The 16,755-nt window shown below is 37.5% G+C and overlaps 1 protein-coding gene across 1 annotated transcript in view; it reads left to right on the top strand.

Annotated features, from left to right (window-relative positions):
• SNCA (synuclein alpha) overlaps positions 1-16,177 on the top strand; it is a 130,399-nt gene extending 114,222 nt beyond the window's left edge. Inside the window, exons 5-6 of the mRNA XM_060094647.1 lie at positions 13,671-13,751; positions 16,145-16,177. Of these exons, the coding sequence (XP_059950630.1) occupies positions 13,671-13,751; positions 16,145-16,177 (114 nt within the window). The remainder of the gene's footprint in view (positions 1-13,670; positions 13,752-16,144) is intronic.
• Positions 16,178-16,755: the final 578 nt, after the last annotated feature.

The following is a 16,755-nucleotide window of genomic DNA, read 5'->3' as shown; positions in this document are numbered from 1 at the left end:
CACCTGCTGATGCAGGGGACACGGGTTCGTGCCCCGGTCCGGGAAGATCCCACATGCCGCGGAGTGGCTAGGCCCGTGAGCCATGGCCGCTGAGCCTGCACGTCTGGAGCCTGTGCTCCGCAATGGGAGAGGCCACAGCAGTGAGAGGCCTGCGTACCGCAAAAAAAAAAAAAACCCAAAAAACAGTCAAACTTGTTCTCATTTCATCTGTTCACTTTATCTTCCTCTCTCTCCCTCTTTCTTTCTGAAAGGATTGCCAAGACGAAAGAAAGAGTTAGAAGAGCAAAAGGCAAGAAAATGAGTAATATGCTAACAGATTATCCAAATTAGAGCATGAATAGCTTCTAAATACATATTTCTATATAAGACTGGTTTCTCTAAAAGTATCATTTAATTAAAATGGGATTGTATTTTTAAATTACTTTTTAATTTATTATTTTCTTAATTGAAGCATAGTTAATTTACCATGTTGTGTTAATCTCTGCTGTACAGCAAAGTGACTCAGTTATACACATATATACATTCTTTTTTATATTCTTTACCATTATGGTTTATCCCAGGATATTGAATATAATTCCCTGTGCTATACAATAGGACCTTGTTGTTTATCCATTCTATATGAAATACTTTGCATGTACTAACCCCAAACTCCCAGTCCATCCCTCCCCCACCCCGCCTTGGCACCTACAAGTCTGTTCTCTATGTCTGTGAGTCTGTTTCTGTTTTGTAGATAGGTTCATTTGTGCCATATTTTAGATTCCACATATCAGTGATATCATGTGGTATTTGTCTTTCTCTTTCTGACTTACTTCACTTAGTATGATAATCTCTAGTTGCATCCATGTTGCTGCAAATGGCATTATTTCATTCTTTTTTTATGGCTAAGTAGTATTCCATTGTATATATGTACCACATCTTCTTTATCCATTCATCTGTCGATGGACATTTCGGTTTGTCTCATGTCCTGGCTATTGTAAATAGTGCTGCTATGAACATAGATAGGGGTGCATGTATCTTTTTCAATTATAGTTTTGTCTGGATATATGCCCAGGAGTGGGATTGCTGGATCATATGGTCATTCTATTTTTTGTTTTCTGAGGAACCTCCATACTGTTTTCCATAGTGGCTGTACCAACTTACATTCCCAGCAACAGTGTAGGAGGGTTCCCTTTTCTGCACATCCTCTCCAGCATTTATTATTTGTATACTTTTTGATAATGGCCATTCTGACTAGTGTGAGGTGATACCTGACTGTAGTTTTGATTTGCACTTCTCTAATAATTGGCTCTGTTGAACATCTTTTCATGTGCCTTTTGGCCATCTGTATGTCTTCTTTGGAGAAATGTCTATTTAGGCCTTCTGCCCATTTTTCGATTGGGTTGTTTCTTGTTGTCTTTTTTGATATTGAGCTGCGTGAGCTGTTTGTATATTTTGGAGATTAATCCCTTGTCAGTCGCTTCATTTGCAAATATTTTCTCCCATCCTGTGGTTGATCTTTTTGTTTTGTTTATGCTGTGCAAAAGCTTTTAAGTTTAATTAGGTCCCATTTGTTTATTTTTGTTTTTATTTTCATTACCGTAGGAGGTGGATTCAAGAAGATATTGCTGTGATTTATGTCAGAGTGTTCTGCGTATGTTTTCCTCTACGAGTTTTAAACTATCCGGTCTTATATTTTGGTCTTTAGTCCATTTTGAGTTTATTTTTGTGTATGGTGTTGGAGAATGTTCTAATTTCATTCTTTTACATGTAGCTGTTCAGTTTTCCCAGCACCACTTATTGAAGAGACTGTCTTTTCTCCATTGTATATTCTTGCCTCCTTTGTTGTAGATTAATTGATTATAGGTGCATGGGTTTATTTCTGGGCTTTCTATCCTGTTCCATTGATGTATATTTCTGTTTTCATGCCAGCACCATATGGCAGTGATTTCCACTAATCTCTTCCAGCTCACTTGTTTGTTCTTCTGCCTCATTTATTCTGCTATTGATAACTTCTAGTGTATTTTTCATTTCATTTCAGTTAGTATATTGTTCATCTCTGTTTGTTCTTTAAATCTTCTTGCTCTTTGTCAACACATTTTTGACCAGAGCTGTATTACAGCCACAGGCATTAGTTTCTGTAAAAATCCCCCAGTCAATAATGTGTTAAACATTTCCTGTGTTTTCTTGGTCTGTGACTCCATTCTTTTTCCAAGATCTTGGATCATCTTCACTATTACTACTCTGAATTCTTTTTCAGGTAGATTGCCTATCTCCACTTCACTTAGTTTTATCTTGTTCCTTCATCTGGAGCATATTTCTCTACCATCTCATTTTGTCTAACTTTCTGTGTTTGTGGTCTCCATTCTGTAGGCTGAAGGATCATAGTTCCTCTTGCTTCTGGTGCCTGCTCACTGGTGGGTGGAATTGGGTCTTGCCCCTCAGGTGGGCAGGGCTGAGTCAAGTGGCGTGTTAGAAGTGGCTGTGGCTCAGGATGACTTTAGGCAGCCTGTCTGCTGATGGGTGGGGCTGTGTTCCCACCCTATTAGTTGTTTGGCCTGAGGTGTCCCAGCAGTGGAGCCTGCAGACTGTAGAGTGGGGTTGGGTCTCGGTGCCAAAATGGTGACCTCCAGGAGAGATCACGCCAATGATCATTCTCTGGGGCCTCCACCACCAGTGTCCCTGTACCCACAGTGAGCCACAGTTGACCCCCATCTCCCCAGGAGAGCATCCAGGACTCGCAGGTAGGCCTGGCCCAGGCTCCTATGGAGTCACTGCTTTGCCCTGGGTCCCAGTGCATGTGAAACCTTGTGTGCACCCTCCAAGAGTGGAGTCTCTGTGTCCCCCAGTTCTGTAGAGCTCCTGCACTCAAGCCATTCTGGCCTTCAAAGCAAAATGCTCTGGGGGCTCCTCCTCCCGATTCCAGACCCTCAGAATGGGGAGCCTGACGTGGGGCTGAGATCTCTCACTCCAGTGGGAGAACCTCTGTGATATAGTGATTTTCCAGTTTGTGGGTCACCCAACTGGCAGGTATGAGATCTGATTATATCACGAAAGTGCTCCTCCTACCATCTTGTTGTGGCTTCTTCTTTATCTTTCGATGTAGAATATCTTTTTTGGGAGTTTCCAGTCTTTTTTGTCGATGGTTGGTTGTTCAGAAGTTAGTTGTGATTTTGCTGTTTTTGTGAGAGGGGTTGAGCTCAAGTTCCTCTAGTCCACCTTCTTGTCTCCTCCCCTCCCTACCTAAATTGTTTTAGGCAGTTAAGGGCAGGGGCAGAAAGCTCTTCTGAGTCTGCTGGGCCTTAATTGCTTTCAGCTTAAAATAATCTACCTGCCAAAGTAGCACATTTTGGGGTGGCACATTCTGCTCCTCTTCAGTCCCACCTTTCAAACTTCTCCAAGAAGTTTCACAGTCCAGAAGCTGAGCTGATAGATTGCTCCTCTCACCGAACCAGCGTCTGAGTCCTGAGAATAGGTCAATTCCATTAAAGAGTTGCCTCATTTCAGAAGAAAGTGATGCAATTGGGCTCCCACAGTTAGGCCTATATTGTGCAAGCAATTAGATATTCAATAAAAAAGCATTTCTGTGGAAACAAAAGAAAAACAAAGGTTAATGTTTGGAGCAGACTATAAACCCAGTTTGAGTCCTAAGGGCAGCCAGTTAAGAAGATTTCTAGCTGTCAGGGCCAAAACATCTTTTTCAGTTTGAATATTTCTGATGTCACTGGGTGTTCAAGTAAACTTTCTGAGGGGCCCACACAGCAACAGGCATAAAGACTATCTATACATGAGCTGCTGTGATGATTTCTGGGAAGTTTATATCAAGTTGTTCACATTTAGTTTGCGGAGCTTCAGGAAGAGAGCAGTTTTTGTTCATAGTGATTCCAAGTCAAAAAGTGGGTAAAAGTTGGAAATGTTAGCTTGGAGAGTTTTAGCCAAATATTGAAGGAAACTAGAAGAAATTCAGGATCCAGTCCAGTTTACAGGTAGAAAACAAAACCTCAAAGACAATTAACAGCACTAGAATATGATATCCACAAAGGTATATTACTGAGACATGATTTTTCTCTCTACAGTTAGCTTCATTTCTACCAAAGATAACCATGGTAAGACTAATGTCTCTGCAAATTAAGTCTAGTTTCAACAACTTTGGCCTTATTATTTACATAAGTGCAACAAGAATAGTGGCTGACCATATAGGCTCTTTTAAATCTGCTTTGTTGGAACCTTTCATAAGGAATCTCAGATTTAACTTTTAAATGCCTCTGGAGGCTAGGCAGCCAAGCCAAGGACTTACCATCAGACTTTGCCTGCAGTACCTATATATTTGGGGTAATTCTTCTCCTCTTGAGGTCCCCAAGATATCTTGAGGTTCCTGCACCTGCCAGGAAGTGACTTTCCTTACTCATCTGATAAGGCTGCCAGGAACCCTGTAAGGAAGGTACCAGGCTGGTTTTTCAAGGGGCATTATTGGCTCCATAAAGTCAACCTTAGCTACTTAAACCTGTCTGGTCATATCTGACTCCGTGCACATTCTCAAATATGACATTCCAGTCAAAGCCTTGGTGTGTAACCAATGTTTCCAATTGTGTCATGTTATGAGGACAGATTCCTATTGAACTTATGCAAATAATTGTAATACCATGAAAATAAGAATACTCACTAAGAGTCTCCAAATTCTGGAGGGATCAGATAGTGGGAAAAAGTAATTGTTGTATCTTTGTTCACAAAGGTATATTTACCAAATTGCTAGTAGCTTAAGAGAGAAAGAAAAAGGTTTCCTTAAATCTAGAAAAACAAAACCAAGGAACCAAGAATATTTCAAACAAAAAGTCATAAAAGTTGTTCTCATCCTCATCAGTCATTCACTCCCATGTAATTAATTCTTACTGATATTGATCTTTTGTTAGCAGTTTTATGAAGCCATCAGTTTCTCCATTAGATTAATGCAAATTCTTACCCAGTTTAGTGGTATGATCAGAAGTTATCAAAAACCTGTACTTGGTAGATTCCTTTCCAGGAGTTTCTTGAAGGTGAAGCACTTTTGCGAGAAACCTTTTCCGAAGCATCAGAGTAAAAGAGTAACTGTCTGTTAATGACAAAAGAAAAGTCACAGTTAAAGATTTGATGAGAGTTCATTATAATGCAGTTGATAAGGAAATTTGATTATTTTTGTGATATACAACATTTTTAAGTAATAACTGGAATTGTGACTGAAAACAATACATATCATTTTTAGGAATTTTACAATTTCTGGAATACATATTAATAACATACATCCATAGAAATACAACATAAAGAAGGTTTAGTATTACTTCTTGCCTGACAATACTTGCCATGTAATTTAACATCAAATAAACTTAGCTAGTTTAACATCTCTCTCTCTCTTTTTTTTTTAAATATAAGGTGAGAGCACCAATCTTTTGGGATGTTCCAGGGACCCTCTTGAAAATCCCAATTATTTCAAGGACAAAAAGATTTCATGTAGAGTTTGATTTGGGGGATTCAAATAGGATCATAGGTCATTGTGGTACAATATTTAGTCATCCATTTAGCCAAAGTGACAACAAAATACTTTGCAGGCAGATATAGAAAGTTATATAATTGTTAAAAAAAAATGAGTTCTTTTAATAGAGAAGACTCGGTTTTCTTAAGTAATCAAAGACTTGATAAAGAGAACATGAAGCACAATAAATTCTTTTGATAAAATACAGAATCTTTAACCTTTCACAATCTTATGAAGAGCAGACTAGTCTAAGAAAATCTTGTTCTTTTAGCAGATGAAATTAAGTTTTAGTTTTACACAAATATAAGTATACTATTGTTATTAAAGCTTATTTTAAAAATATTTATAATAAATTCATTCAATTTTAGCCAGTTTGACTACACAGGGCAAAATTCTCTTTTCCTATCCTTCCCTCCCTCCCTTTCTCCCCAACTTTGTATATCCACTTAGTTTGTCTTTTATTTTCTGCTTTCTCATTCTGAAATAATTAGTTACTTTATTTTAGGACAATATTCGTCTTTTTTCTCTTAATAAAAACGTATCTCCATACCTCATACCTTTTCTTAGCCAAAAACACATCTTATTCCCTTGCATACAGAGTTTTTTTCTTTCTAGTAGTTTCAATTATGTATATTAATTAGAATTCTTAACTCTTGGAAACTTTAATATCTAGTGAAAACTAAGTAAGCAATTGTGAACTGTCATACTATCATTCCATAGACTGGCAAATTTAGGAGTACATTTCATAATTTCTAGAAGTATATGCTTTCTCATAGTACAATTTTTTTTTAATGTGACACAAGACATTTTACTGACAGATCCAAATATCTTTAGTTTCTCTGTAATAAGAAACCAAAAGTGGATAAACCTATGTTCTGTATTTTATCTTATTTGGAAATGACCTCACCGAATTTCCATCATTTAACTTAACATATCAAAACTCTAAATTACCAAAGAGATTTAGAAAACTATTTAAGTAGACATATCATAAACCATAATTATTTTTGAAAAGTTCACTTAAGATTTTTATCTCCCCTAAAATTATTTAATTCACTTGTTCTTAACAATCATATTCAGATTACTCATAAAATTTCATGAGACATTAAAGCAGCTAGCCATCATCTTAGGTTATTTTTCTTTCTGACAAATTCTGTAACAGAGACAACATGAGCTTATTTGACTTTTAGTAAACCTAGGTCAAATAAATTATATTTAATGCGGAAAACTGTAAAGACATGGCAATTTTAATTAAACCAACAAACTTAAACTAGCTTTTATTTACCAAAGATTGTCCCAGACCACATGAACTTGAAAAGCATTTGGGTTAGTGTCTATTATATTTCAGAGTGTTTAAAAATATTTAAATTGATAAGTGCATGTTTTTCTTTAAGCCAGTTAAACAGTCAGTTAATTTTTTTTTTTTTGGCAATACCATCCAGAGGTAGAAATATATCACATATACATAACATACATCCATAGACATATATAAACACACAGATACAAACAGGGACCCTAAATTTTAGCCAAGGATCAGGTACAACAATACAAAGTTCATTAGTTTGTAAATAACAGTTGAATCCAAATTGTGTTTCTGGAAGATGGAACAAGTGAAGGTTACCACTCAAATGGCTAAAGCATTTTACTAATTTTTGTGGCAAGGACTTTTATTTGTCCGAAATAAGTAATCTTATGGAAGCTGTGGATTAAATTTTCAGCAAGGGAAATTATATAGCAGTTTGTGTTTTATTTTAAAAAGCCTCTCCCCCCACCACCACCACCCCTTTTGTTTACTTCAGTCTCAGAGGATTGTGGGCTGTGTATTAGTTATATCCTTGGGGTGTTTACATTTCAAAGACGTGGAAGATTTATATCTTCAAGGGACAAAGAAAGAATGTGAGTTGTCTCCAATGAGTTTTGGAATATGTTTCTCTATAATTATCAGAAGTTTAGGGTAATTACTATTTTCCTTCTTTTTAGAACACTTCTGTTCCAATGCCCTGAGTTTTTACAATATGTGCAAGCATTTTGAGATGAATAGGGGAGGTTGGGGGGTTGGTAAAGATAGGTGTGTTTTGAACTGTTTCTAGAGCTGCACTTCTGGTTTTGCAAAGGTTTGCAAGATAAGGACAGTTGATTTTAATTCCTCAAAGATTGGGTTGCAGCCTGAATACTGTCAAGGGGGCTGGCCCACCCATCCAACTACATTATCTTTAATTTGCTTCCTTATATCAGGGAGATTTCCAAAGAAGATGGAAATCAAAAGATTTCTATGTTCTGGAGCTTCAGGGTTTAATGCAGTATGCCTTTTAAAAGTCTGGATAAAGTCTTTAACAAAGGCCTTCAAATGTTTTCCTTTTCCTGAAGGTACAATTCAGTCTTGCACCAGTTCACTTCAGGAGGAAAAAACCTCTGCTGATGCTTCTATTAGCCCCTGAATATTGGCCTCAAGCTGATCCATTTCCTGATTATTTATAGGAGGGCCTGGGTCATCTGTTTCTTCTGTGAGAGTTCCCCTCCACCCCGTCACCGCCAGGAGCTGTCTGTTTTGTCTGTTAACTACAACATAATTTTATTATATATAATCCAAAATAATTTTTATGGAGGGGGAAAGCACACCTTGGCAGCTGTAAGTGGGTTTGTGAAGGTACACTAATCTTTTAAACTCCTCCCTAAAATTTGGTAGGAACTGAAAAGTAGAGGTAAAAGGGTTTTGTAATTTAACAGAACTACCACCATCCATAGACATGAATTCTTGCATTGGGGGTCCAGAAAACATTTGCAAGGGACATTGCATAGGAAAGCCTGAAGCTGGCAGAACCTGATTACAGGGCCTTGTAATCAGAGAAGTAGATGGAAAAGTACAAGGAGTTGTAAGGGGCAGAGAAGCCAGCCCTACCACCCATCCCAAGTGATTCTGCTAAATTCACCTCCTGGCTTTCATGATTTACATAAGTAATCTTTATACCCTGGTCCTGGTGATCTGGACAGAGTGCTTTCTGCAGATCTTAACAGGAAAGAGAAGTTAAAACAGGCAGATGGGACTGAACAAGACAAAAAGAATCCTTCATCTCTGTTGTTGTTGTATTTAATATAGGGGAACCACAGCAAAGCTTGTCTAAAGAGATGCCAGTCTCGTGAGAATCATGAACTCACCAGTCTAAGGCCAGCTCCAACAACAAGCTTATAGGGTCCATCCCTGTATTCAACCCTATGAATTTTCCTCCTCATGACAAACAACACAAAAGACAAAAGAAAACAATGACCTAGGAGGAAAGGAATCAATAGAAAGCAAGAATACTCATAACCGATCTTTACCAGAGTCACTATGCCAAAGGAACTGACTCACACAAATGTTGTCTCCTGCTAATCTAAATCTAGAAAAAGGAAAAGGATTCTCCCCACTCTTGCTTCCACCAGATCCTGCAGGCAGAGATCCAGGAGACTGATGTGGTAAGAATTCTTACCTTCTACCTAGAGCTTCCAGGATCTCTCAGCTGCAGCAACCCCAGAACAAGCAATGCCCAGCCAAAGGAGAGCCCCACATTTGGCACCAAACTATTGGGGAGGAAAAATTTTCCCTTCATTCCTTATAGGTTCTTTGGTTGGTCTCGTAACTAAATCGACATAAGACAGATTAACAGGAGAAAAACAAATTTAATTTCATACGTTGAGAGCCCCACAAAGATATGGAACTCAAAGGCAGTCGGGCAATTGAGGTTTATATACTACCCTGCACTAAAGAATGGGATAGGGGCCCGAGCTTCAAAAGGGAGGAGGACAATGCACAGGAAGACGAGAAGAGCAGATCTTTGGAAATCAGATGTTTTCCCTGCCATATAGAGGGCGCTTTCAGATAAACAAAAAGTTCTCTCTGGTGAAAGCTCTCTTTCTGGTCCAGGCCTCTAATCTACGTTCTTTTAGGCAATTATGGAGGATGTAAGAAACTCTTCCTGAGTCTGCTGGGCCTCGACTGCCTTCAGTTCACATTACTCTACCCACCACATTTTAGGGTGCATATTATGCTCCCCTTCAAATGCAACCAATCAGCACCACCACATAGACTCCTGTTTCTTCTACAGCCTATTCATTTCTCCCAAGCCAAACCTGGATAATTTCAAAGCAATACCTAGATATCTTATTTGATCTAAAAACATTTGATTATTATTTTTTAATTTATGGACTTTCTTTAAGTAAAACCCAAATATAATATCCCATTTTAAGAGTAAACAGTAACTCTTTAATTAAATATCCAGTCAGTGTTTAAATTCCCCCATCTCATATTTGTTTCTCTTTTCTCAAAACAGGATTCCAAACAAGAGTGAAATAAGGTTCTTAAGTTGTAATTTTCTAATGCTCTCTGAAGCCCACTTTAATCTACATGTTTCCCAAAACTTTTGTTTTTCTTGCAATTTACTTGTTGAAGTAGTTATTTGTCCTGTATCATTTCCCACAGTCCAAATTTTGCTGATTGCATCCAATGATGTGCTAAGGTACAGTTTGTGTAGGAAAGGCAAGGTACATGTTTGATGGTTTTCCTGTGATTACATTTTTCCTGGTCAATTCTGGTTCTAATTTCTTGCTTCCATTATATATATAATCCGTCTCCTACCTATGCTGTGCTTTCCTCATACTGCAGCATCCTATTCTGACCACTGGGTAGCACTTTAGTGAATATTTAGGGCCAACAGGCTATGTGTGAAGGATATGGTAGGATGGTGAAATTAGATTACAGCACAAGACTGGATAGAAAAATAGGAAATTGAATATCATACACCCCTGTTCTTAAAGGATTTTGAGTAATTATCTTTTTTTCTGCAACTTCATCCCCACTATTTCCTTAATCCTCAATAGTTTCTCTAGCCATGCCCTTGGGGTGGTTTCTTTCTACACACTAGAGAATTCATCAGTGTTTTGATAAACAAAGGCAATTCTCACTTGTGCTTTAACTAATACTTTTTGTTTGTTTTTTCCTTCTGGGTAAACTTTTATAGTCTGAAAGTTATAATGGCCCCACAGAGCATACAGTGCTTCTGAATAAACTTCTTTGATGGGTTTCAGCAATCAAATTATAAGATAATTTTGTTTAGCAGGAATAGACTCTTAACTGGGTCTTAAAGGAATAGGCAAGGCATAGTCAGGGACGTGAGAGAATGTCCTATTTCTCAGTTTCTGAAATCTATAGATAGTTAAAGAAAACATTTTGAATGCCAAAATTCTTTTTTTTTTTTTTTTTTTTTTTTTTTTTTTTTTTTTTTGCTGTACGCGGGCCTCTCACTGCTGTGGCCTCTCCCGTTGCGGAGCACAGGCTCCGGACACACAGGCTCCGCGGCCATGGCTCGCGGGCCCAGCCGCTCCGCGGCATGTGGGATCCTCCGGGACCGGGGCACGAACCCGTGTCCCCTGCATCGGCAGGCGGACTCTCAACCACTGCGCCACCAGGGAGGCCCCAAAATTCTTTTGGAGAAGAAGCTCAGGATAGTGGTTAAGGGCACAGAGTCTGGAGTCACCTCTGCTAGTTTGAGCAAATTACTAAACCTCTAAAGCCAAATTTCCTTGGCAAGATGTGGCTAAGGATAGCCTGCCTCATGGGAGGTCTATGAGCTATTTCCACTTCATATAATACAGTTAAAACCTTAATGATAGTTTATTAATATTAATGTATTTTTATCTTAATGAAATCAATAATCTCATTCACCAGAGGACAACACATAAAGTCTAGCAAACTTGTGAAAGCCACACATATTTATTCCTTTAGTGAGTAAAGATACCTGAAAGTATAGGCTTCTTCCTGTGACATGTTGATACTTATTGACCATCCTGGTATTTATATTTCACTTGTTTCCTCTTTTTTCCATTAATTTATGTGTCTTTACTTTTGTAGCTGACTTTCTGTCTCATCACTTATTTGACTTCTTTTTAAATATTATATTAGCATTTCCTCTGTGGCTTCTCAAATCCTTACCCACGAGTGATACATATTTTACTTTATAAACTGTAGATATTTGGAGTATGGTTTTAAAGATTAGGTAAATACATGCTCAGAAATACATATACTTTTAAAAATAGCAGTTATTATGTACTTGCAACCTAAGTATGTCATTATTTAAAATTAATAGGGATGGGGCCTCCCTGGTGGCGCAAGTGGTTGAGAGTCCGCCTGCCGATGCAGGGGATACGGGTTCGTGCCCCGGTCTGGGAGGATCCCATATGCCGCGGAGCGGCTGGGCCTGTGAGCCATGGCCGCTGAGCCTGCGCGTCCGGAGCCTGCGCGTCCGGAGCCTGTGCTCCGCAACGGGGGAGGCCACAACAGTGAGAGGCCCGCATACCGCAAAAATAAATAAATAAATAAATAAATAAATAAATAAAATTAATAGGGATGGATTTCACTTGATGCCAATACATGATCAATCTAGCCAAAGAATTCACCAGCAACATTGACCATTACTTGGATGACCTTTGAAGAATGTAAGACACACTCAAATACACATACACACACATATCCAATAACATTCATCAGTCTTAGTTGTATAATTAGCACCTCATTTGTGATAGAAAGCAAGTCAGTTCTGCATATTTACTTGTCCAGTCTATATCAAAATCTTTTAACAAATTAGGTTAGAAAAATAAATCCCTAAAAGCTTAAAATGCAAAGGAACAGGAAATTTACCTTATTTTCCTCATACTTGACTATCACTAAAAGTTATCTAAATACTAATGAGAGGACTAATGATGTCATTGGCTCCTCCCAATTTAAAAGTTATTGCTGCCCTATTTTATCACTAAGGCTATTTGATGCTTAGAGAAAGCTTAAGAAACTTGTTCAACATCACAAAAGGTCTAGAATCTGTAGAAGCTAGGATCTGAACTCAAGTCTTGTGATATTACAGCCCTGGTGTCTAACCACCAATCAGCAGAACCTATGTTCTTGACATGAACCAAGAGGTGAAGCACTGAACACAGTACCTTTACTCCACGTTTAGAAGTAAGGTATTTGGGGGATGGTTTATATCTTACTTAATTTATAAATAACTTGGACTTTTAAAATTTATAAAACAGGAGTTAGGCAGAGGTGGATGATTTATAAGCTTCTCTGCCCAGCTAATGTAAGAATGAGCTTTAGTTTGACGTTTTCTCACCGTCATCCATTTCCTTATCCCTTTCCCTACCTGTAAGTATTTTCAAGATGAAGACATGGGGAGATGTTATTTACATCAGGCATAGTTTTAAACAGAAGCCACATTAACTGAGGGACTATTTGATATCTTTAAGCAAGTTCATATAGGCTCACGTTGCCTCCCTGCTCTTTTAATTTTCAATCACTTCTTTTTACAGTTCCTTTTCTGGAATAAATGCAAAGCAACAAAAGGTATTTAATGAAGAACACTAATAAAACCATGACCACAACAGGTTGAATTTGTGGTATCCTAAGGAGAGATAATTAGAAAACTGACCAAATAGTTGAATTTTCTTCTGCCAAATATGTACAGTTTCAGTCTTGAAATTTGTTTTTTAAATTTGTTTCTTTGCTGTTATTAGAAATAAAGTATAAAATATGTACGCTTTTACATTATAAATGGTTATATAAGTTAAAAACTTACAAAAAGGTAAAAATAACATGCATAGCTACCCAACAAAAAGTACTTTTCATATTTTGTTGTGCCTTCCTCCAATCTGTTTCACCTTTGTATCTGAATTCTACCTAGGCTGTATCCATAATATATACAACAACATTTATATACTGCTAAACATTGTATCATAAAGAAGTTCTTATTTTTTATATAATTTTTGTCATAGTAATAGATGTTTTCATAATAATCTATTGAATTGTTGAATGATAATTTTCCTAATTCTTCATCATCCATTGAGTATTTAGGTTAACAATTTTTACTACTGTCATTGATCCTGTGAGAAACATCTTTGTTCTCTAGCTTTGGACTGTTTCCCGAATGGTGCTTTACCTGGCCAAAAAATTGTACATTTTTAGCGTTAATAACACCTGTTGCCTCAGTGTTTTACCAAAGGCACTGTATAGTTTAGAATGCTAGCAGTGATACTAAGGAGTGCCATTTTTATTACATCCCTGCCAGTACTGTATATAAGATTTTTTTCAAAATATGGTTGTGATTTTAAAAAGTGTGAATAATGGTACCTCCTCAAAGTCTCTGAATGCTTTTCATTTAAATATTAGAGTGAAGGAGCCTCCCAGGAAGGAATTCTGGAAGATACACCTGTGGATCCTGACAATGAGGCTTATGAAATGCCTTCTGAGGTAAGAGTTTATACACCTGAAACTCCAAAAATAAAGTTTGAGAGTTCAAGTTGGGTCCAATAATCAGTACCCCAAAGCTGTCAATGTCAGATTTCCCTTACGTTTGTCCTTAAAGAGAATGACTTACTCTCTAGATGCACAAGTTAGCCACATCCAGGACATGTATTGTGTGGACAGCTTTCAAGCTATGAATGGTTTTTACATTTGTAAAGAGTTAAAAAAAAAGAAAAAACGGCAACAGCACTGATAGAGACGGTATGTGGCCCACACAGCCTAAAATATTTACAGCCTGGCCTTTTACAGAAAGAGATTGCTGGCCCCTACATTGAAGAATTATGTTACTAGAAACTTTACCTTCTAAAACAAATGCCAAAATGGAAAGTTAGAGAAATCAACTAAATGCCAAAAGTAGTAATTATTATTTGCCATACATTTCTAGTGAGATGTTTGCATAGTAAAATAAAAGTTACTCAAAAAAATTAGAGAGTAGAAATATGATAAATGCATAGTTTGCAATAATGGATACATTTCAGTCTAGCATTTTAAACAGCATACTTTAATTTGAAAGTAAGTATCTTTAATAGAAAAGGTATCACAAGAGAAATTAGAAAATACTTTTAGATGAATGAAACTGACTCAGGAAGAAATAGAAAATCTGAATAGATTTCTAATGAAAAAAGAATGAATTATTAAAAACCCCAGCCAGGGAGAGCATTCCAGGACCAGATGGCTTCACTGGTGAATTTTACCAAACATTTAAAGAAGAAGAAATACCACTAATTACAATTAATGCCAATTAACTTATCATCCAAAAACTAGAAGAGGGAGCACTCCCTAACCAATTCTATGAGAACAATATTACCCTGATATCGAAACCAGACATCACCATTAAAAATTGAGTTAAAGTGTGTTGTAGATAGGTTATTCTTCTTCTTCATGGCATTATTAAAAGGCATATTGAGGGCCTCCCTGGTGGCGCAGTGGTTGAGAGTCCGCCTGCCGATGCAGGGGACACGGGTTCGTGCCCCGATCCCGGAGGATCCCACATGCCGCGGAGCGGCTGGGCCCGCGAGCCATGGCCGCGGGGCCTGTGTGTCCGGAGCCTGTGCTCCGCAACGGGAGAGGCCACAGCAGTGAGAGGCCCGCGTACAGCAAAAAAAAAAAAAAAAAAAAAAGGCATATTGATAATCATTCCATTTGCAGAACTTGAGCTTAAATTATTTGCCTAATTAATTTTTCCAATATTTGGGGGGTCTTTTTATACATGGGACAATGCTAATAAACACTATAGAAATACAGGAAGAGTAATTGCTAGTACCAGGATGCAAGGAGTTTACACTCTAGTAGGTTTGAAAAACAAATACAAGTGTATCCCTTCATTTACTCATCATGATACCCTTAACATTATTGACTGCCTTTTATGCACCAGGCATCACAGGGGCAAAAATATACACGATGCACAAAAAAGGTTAACATTTTACAAGATTTCTTTAGATCAATCGGGAGAAGTTTTATAGCAGAGGTGGTAGTGATCTGCGTGGGAAGGGGTGGGAGGTATGATAGGCCAAAATGAAGGGAGGACATTCTAACACAAGGAAAACTCCAAGGCATACATGTCTGAGAGTGCATGTGGATATGTCTGAGGCACAGTGAGTAATTAAATGTGGTTCAAGCTTTGAGAATAGTGACAGATGAAGGCTGCAGGGATGAGTCAAAGGCAAATTGTAAAGTACTGTAAAAACCTGGCCATTTAAGTTTGTACTTCATTCAGAAAGCAGCTTGAGTTATTGAAAATATGTTTTAAGCAGGATTCTGATATTATTAGAGTTGTTTTTTAGGAGGACTAATCTGGCCACTTTGGTTAAGAACATCAATATTCTTATTGTTTATGTTTATCCAAGTATTATAGGGGGAGAGGAGGAGTTTTGAAATAGTAATAATTGAAGCCATAGATGAAGATGATATTCCCAACTGGCAAAGTAAAAGGAGAGAAAATGTGACTTGCCTTTAAACGTTGTAGAACCAAATCAGGTGATTTCTTAGAAAGAAGCTAACACTTTAGTTGAAGAAAATGAGAGCCAGATAAGATAGACCGGCTACTGTGTCCTACAGGACTAGGTCATATGATTATTAAATGGCGCATGTGGAAGTAGAATTCAGACACCCTAACGCTGACCACAAGAATAATAATTCACTTTTATATTTGACAGGAAAACAAAACGATTAAAAAGAAGAAAATTATACTGGATGTAGCAGAATAGTTCCAGAACGGTTAAGACTATAACCTTTATTCAAAGTGGCAAGCCATGTCCCATCTCATTTGCCCTAAAGCCCTGATTACTGGTCACTTATACTAAAACTTCGTGTTGTCTTTCCAATTTTCCTATTATTAGGAAGGGTATCAGGACTACGAACCTGAAGCCTAAGAAATATCTTTGCTCCCAGTTTCCTGAGATCTGCTGACAGATGTTCCACCCTGTACAAGTGCTCAGCTCCAACGTGCCCAGTCATGACATTTTCTCAAAGTTTTCAGTGTGTTTTGAAGTCTTCCATCAGCAGTGATTGGAGTATCTGCACCTGCCCCAACTCAGCATTTCGGTGCTTCCCTCTCACCTAATATATGATAGCAGGGTCTCTGTGTGCTGTGGATATTGTGGCTTCAAATCTAAAATGTTAAATTAAATTAAAAACACCTAAGTGACTACCACTTATTTCTAAATCTTCACTAATTTTTTTGTTGCTGATGTTGAAAAATTGTGAGTGATTTACTATAATATATTATAAGATTTTAAGGTGTCTTTTGATGATTCTAAATATATTGATGTATTGTGAAATTTAATACATACAATACTTAAATACGTGAGCATGAAACTATGCACCTATAAATATTAACTATAAAAATGTTAGTTTTGTGATGTGTTTTCTTATCTTGTGTTTGTATATAAATGGTGAAAATTAAAATAAAATGTTCTCATTACAAAAATCTTATTTTTATCCCATCTCA

This window comes from Mesoplodon densirostris, chromosome 1, assembly GCF_025265405.1.
Source record: "Mesoplodon densirostris isolate mMesDen1 chromosome 1, mMesDen1 primary haplotype, whole genome shotgun sequence".
In the NCBI taxonomy this organism is placed as follows: domain Eukaryota; kingdom Metazoa; phylum Chordata; class Mammalia; order Artiodactyla; family Ziphiidae; genus Mesoplodon; species Mesoplodon densirostris.
The sequence above is the reverse complement of the archived record's forward strand: the minus strand, read 5'-3'. Positions and strand labels throughout refer to the sequence as shown.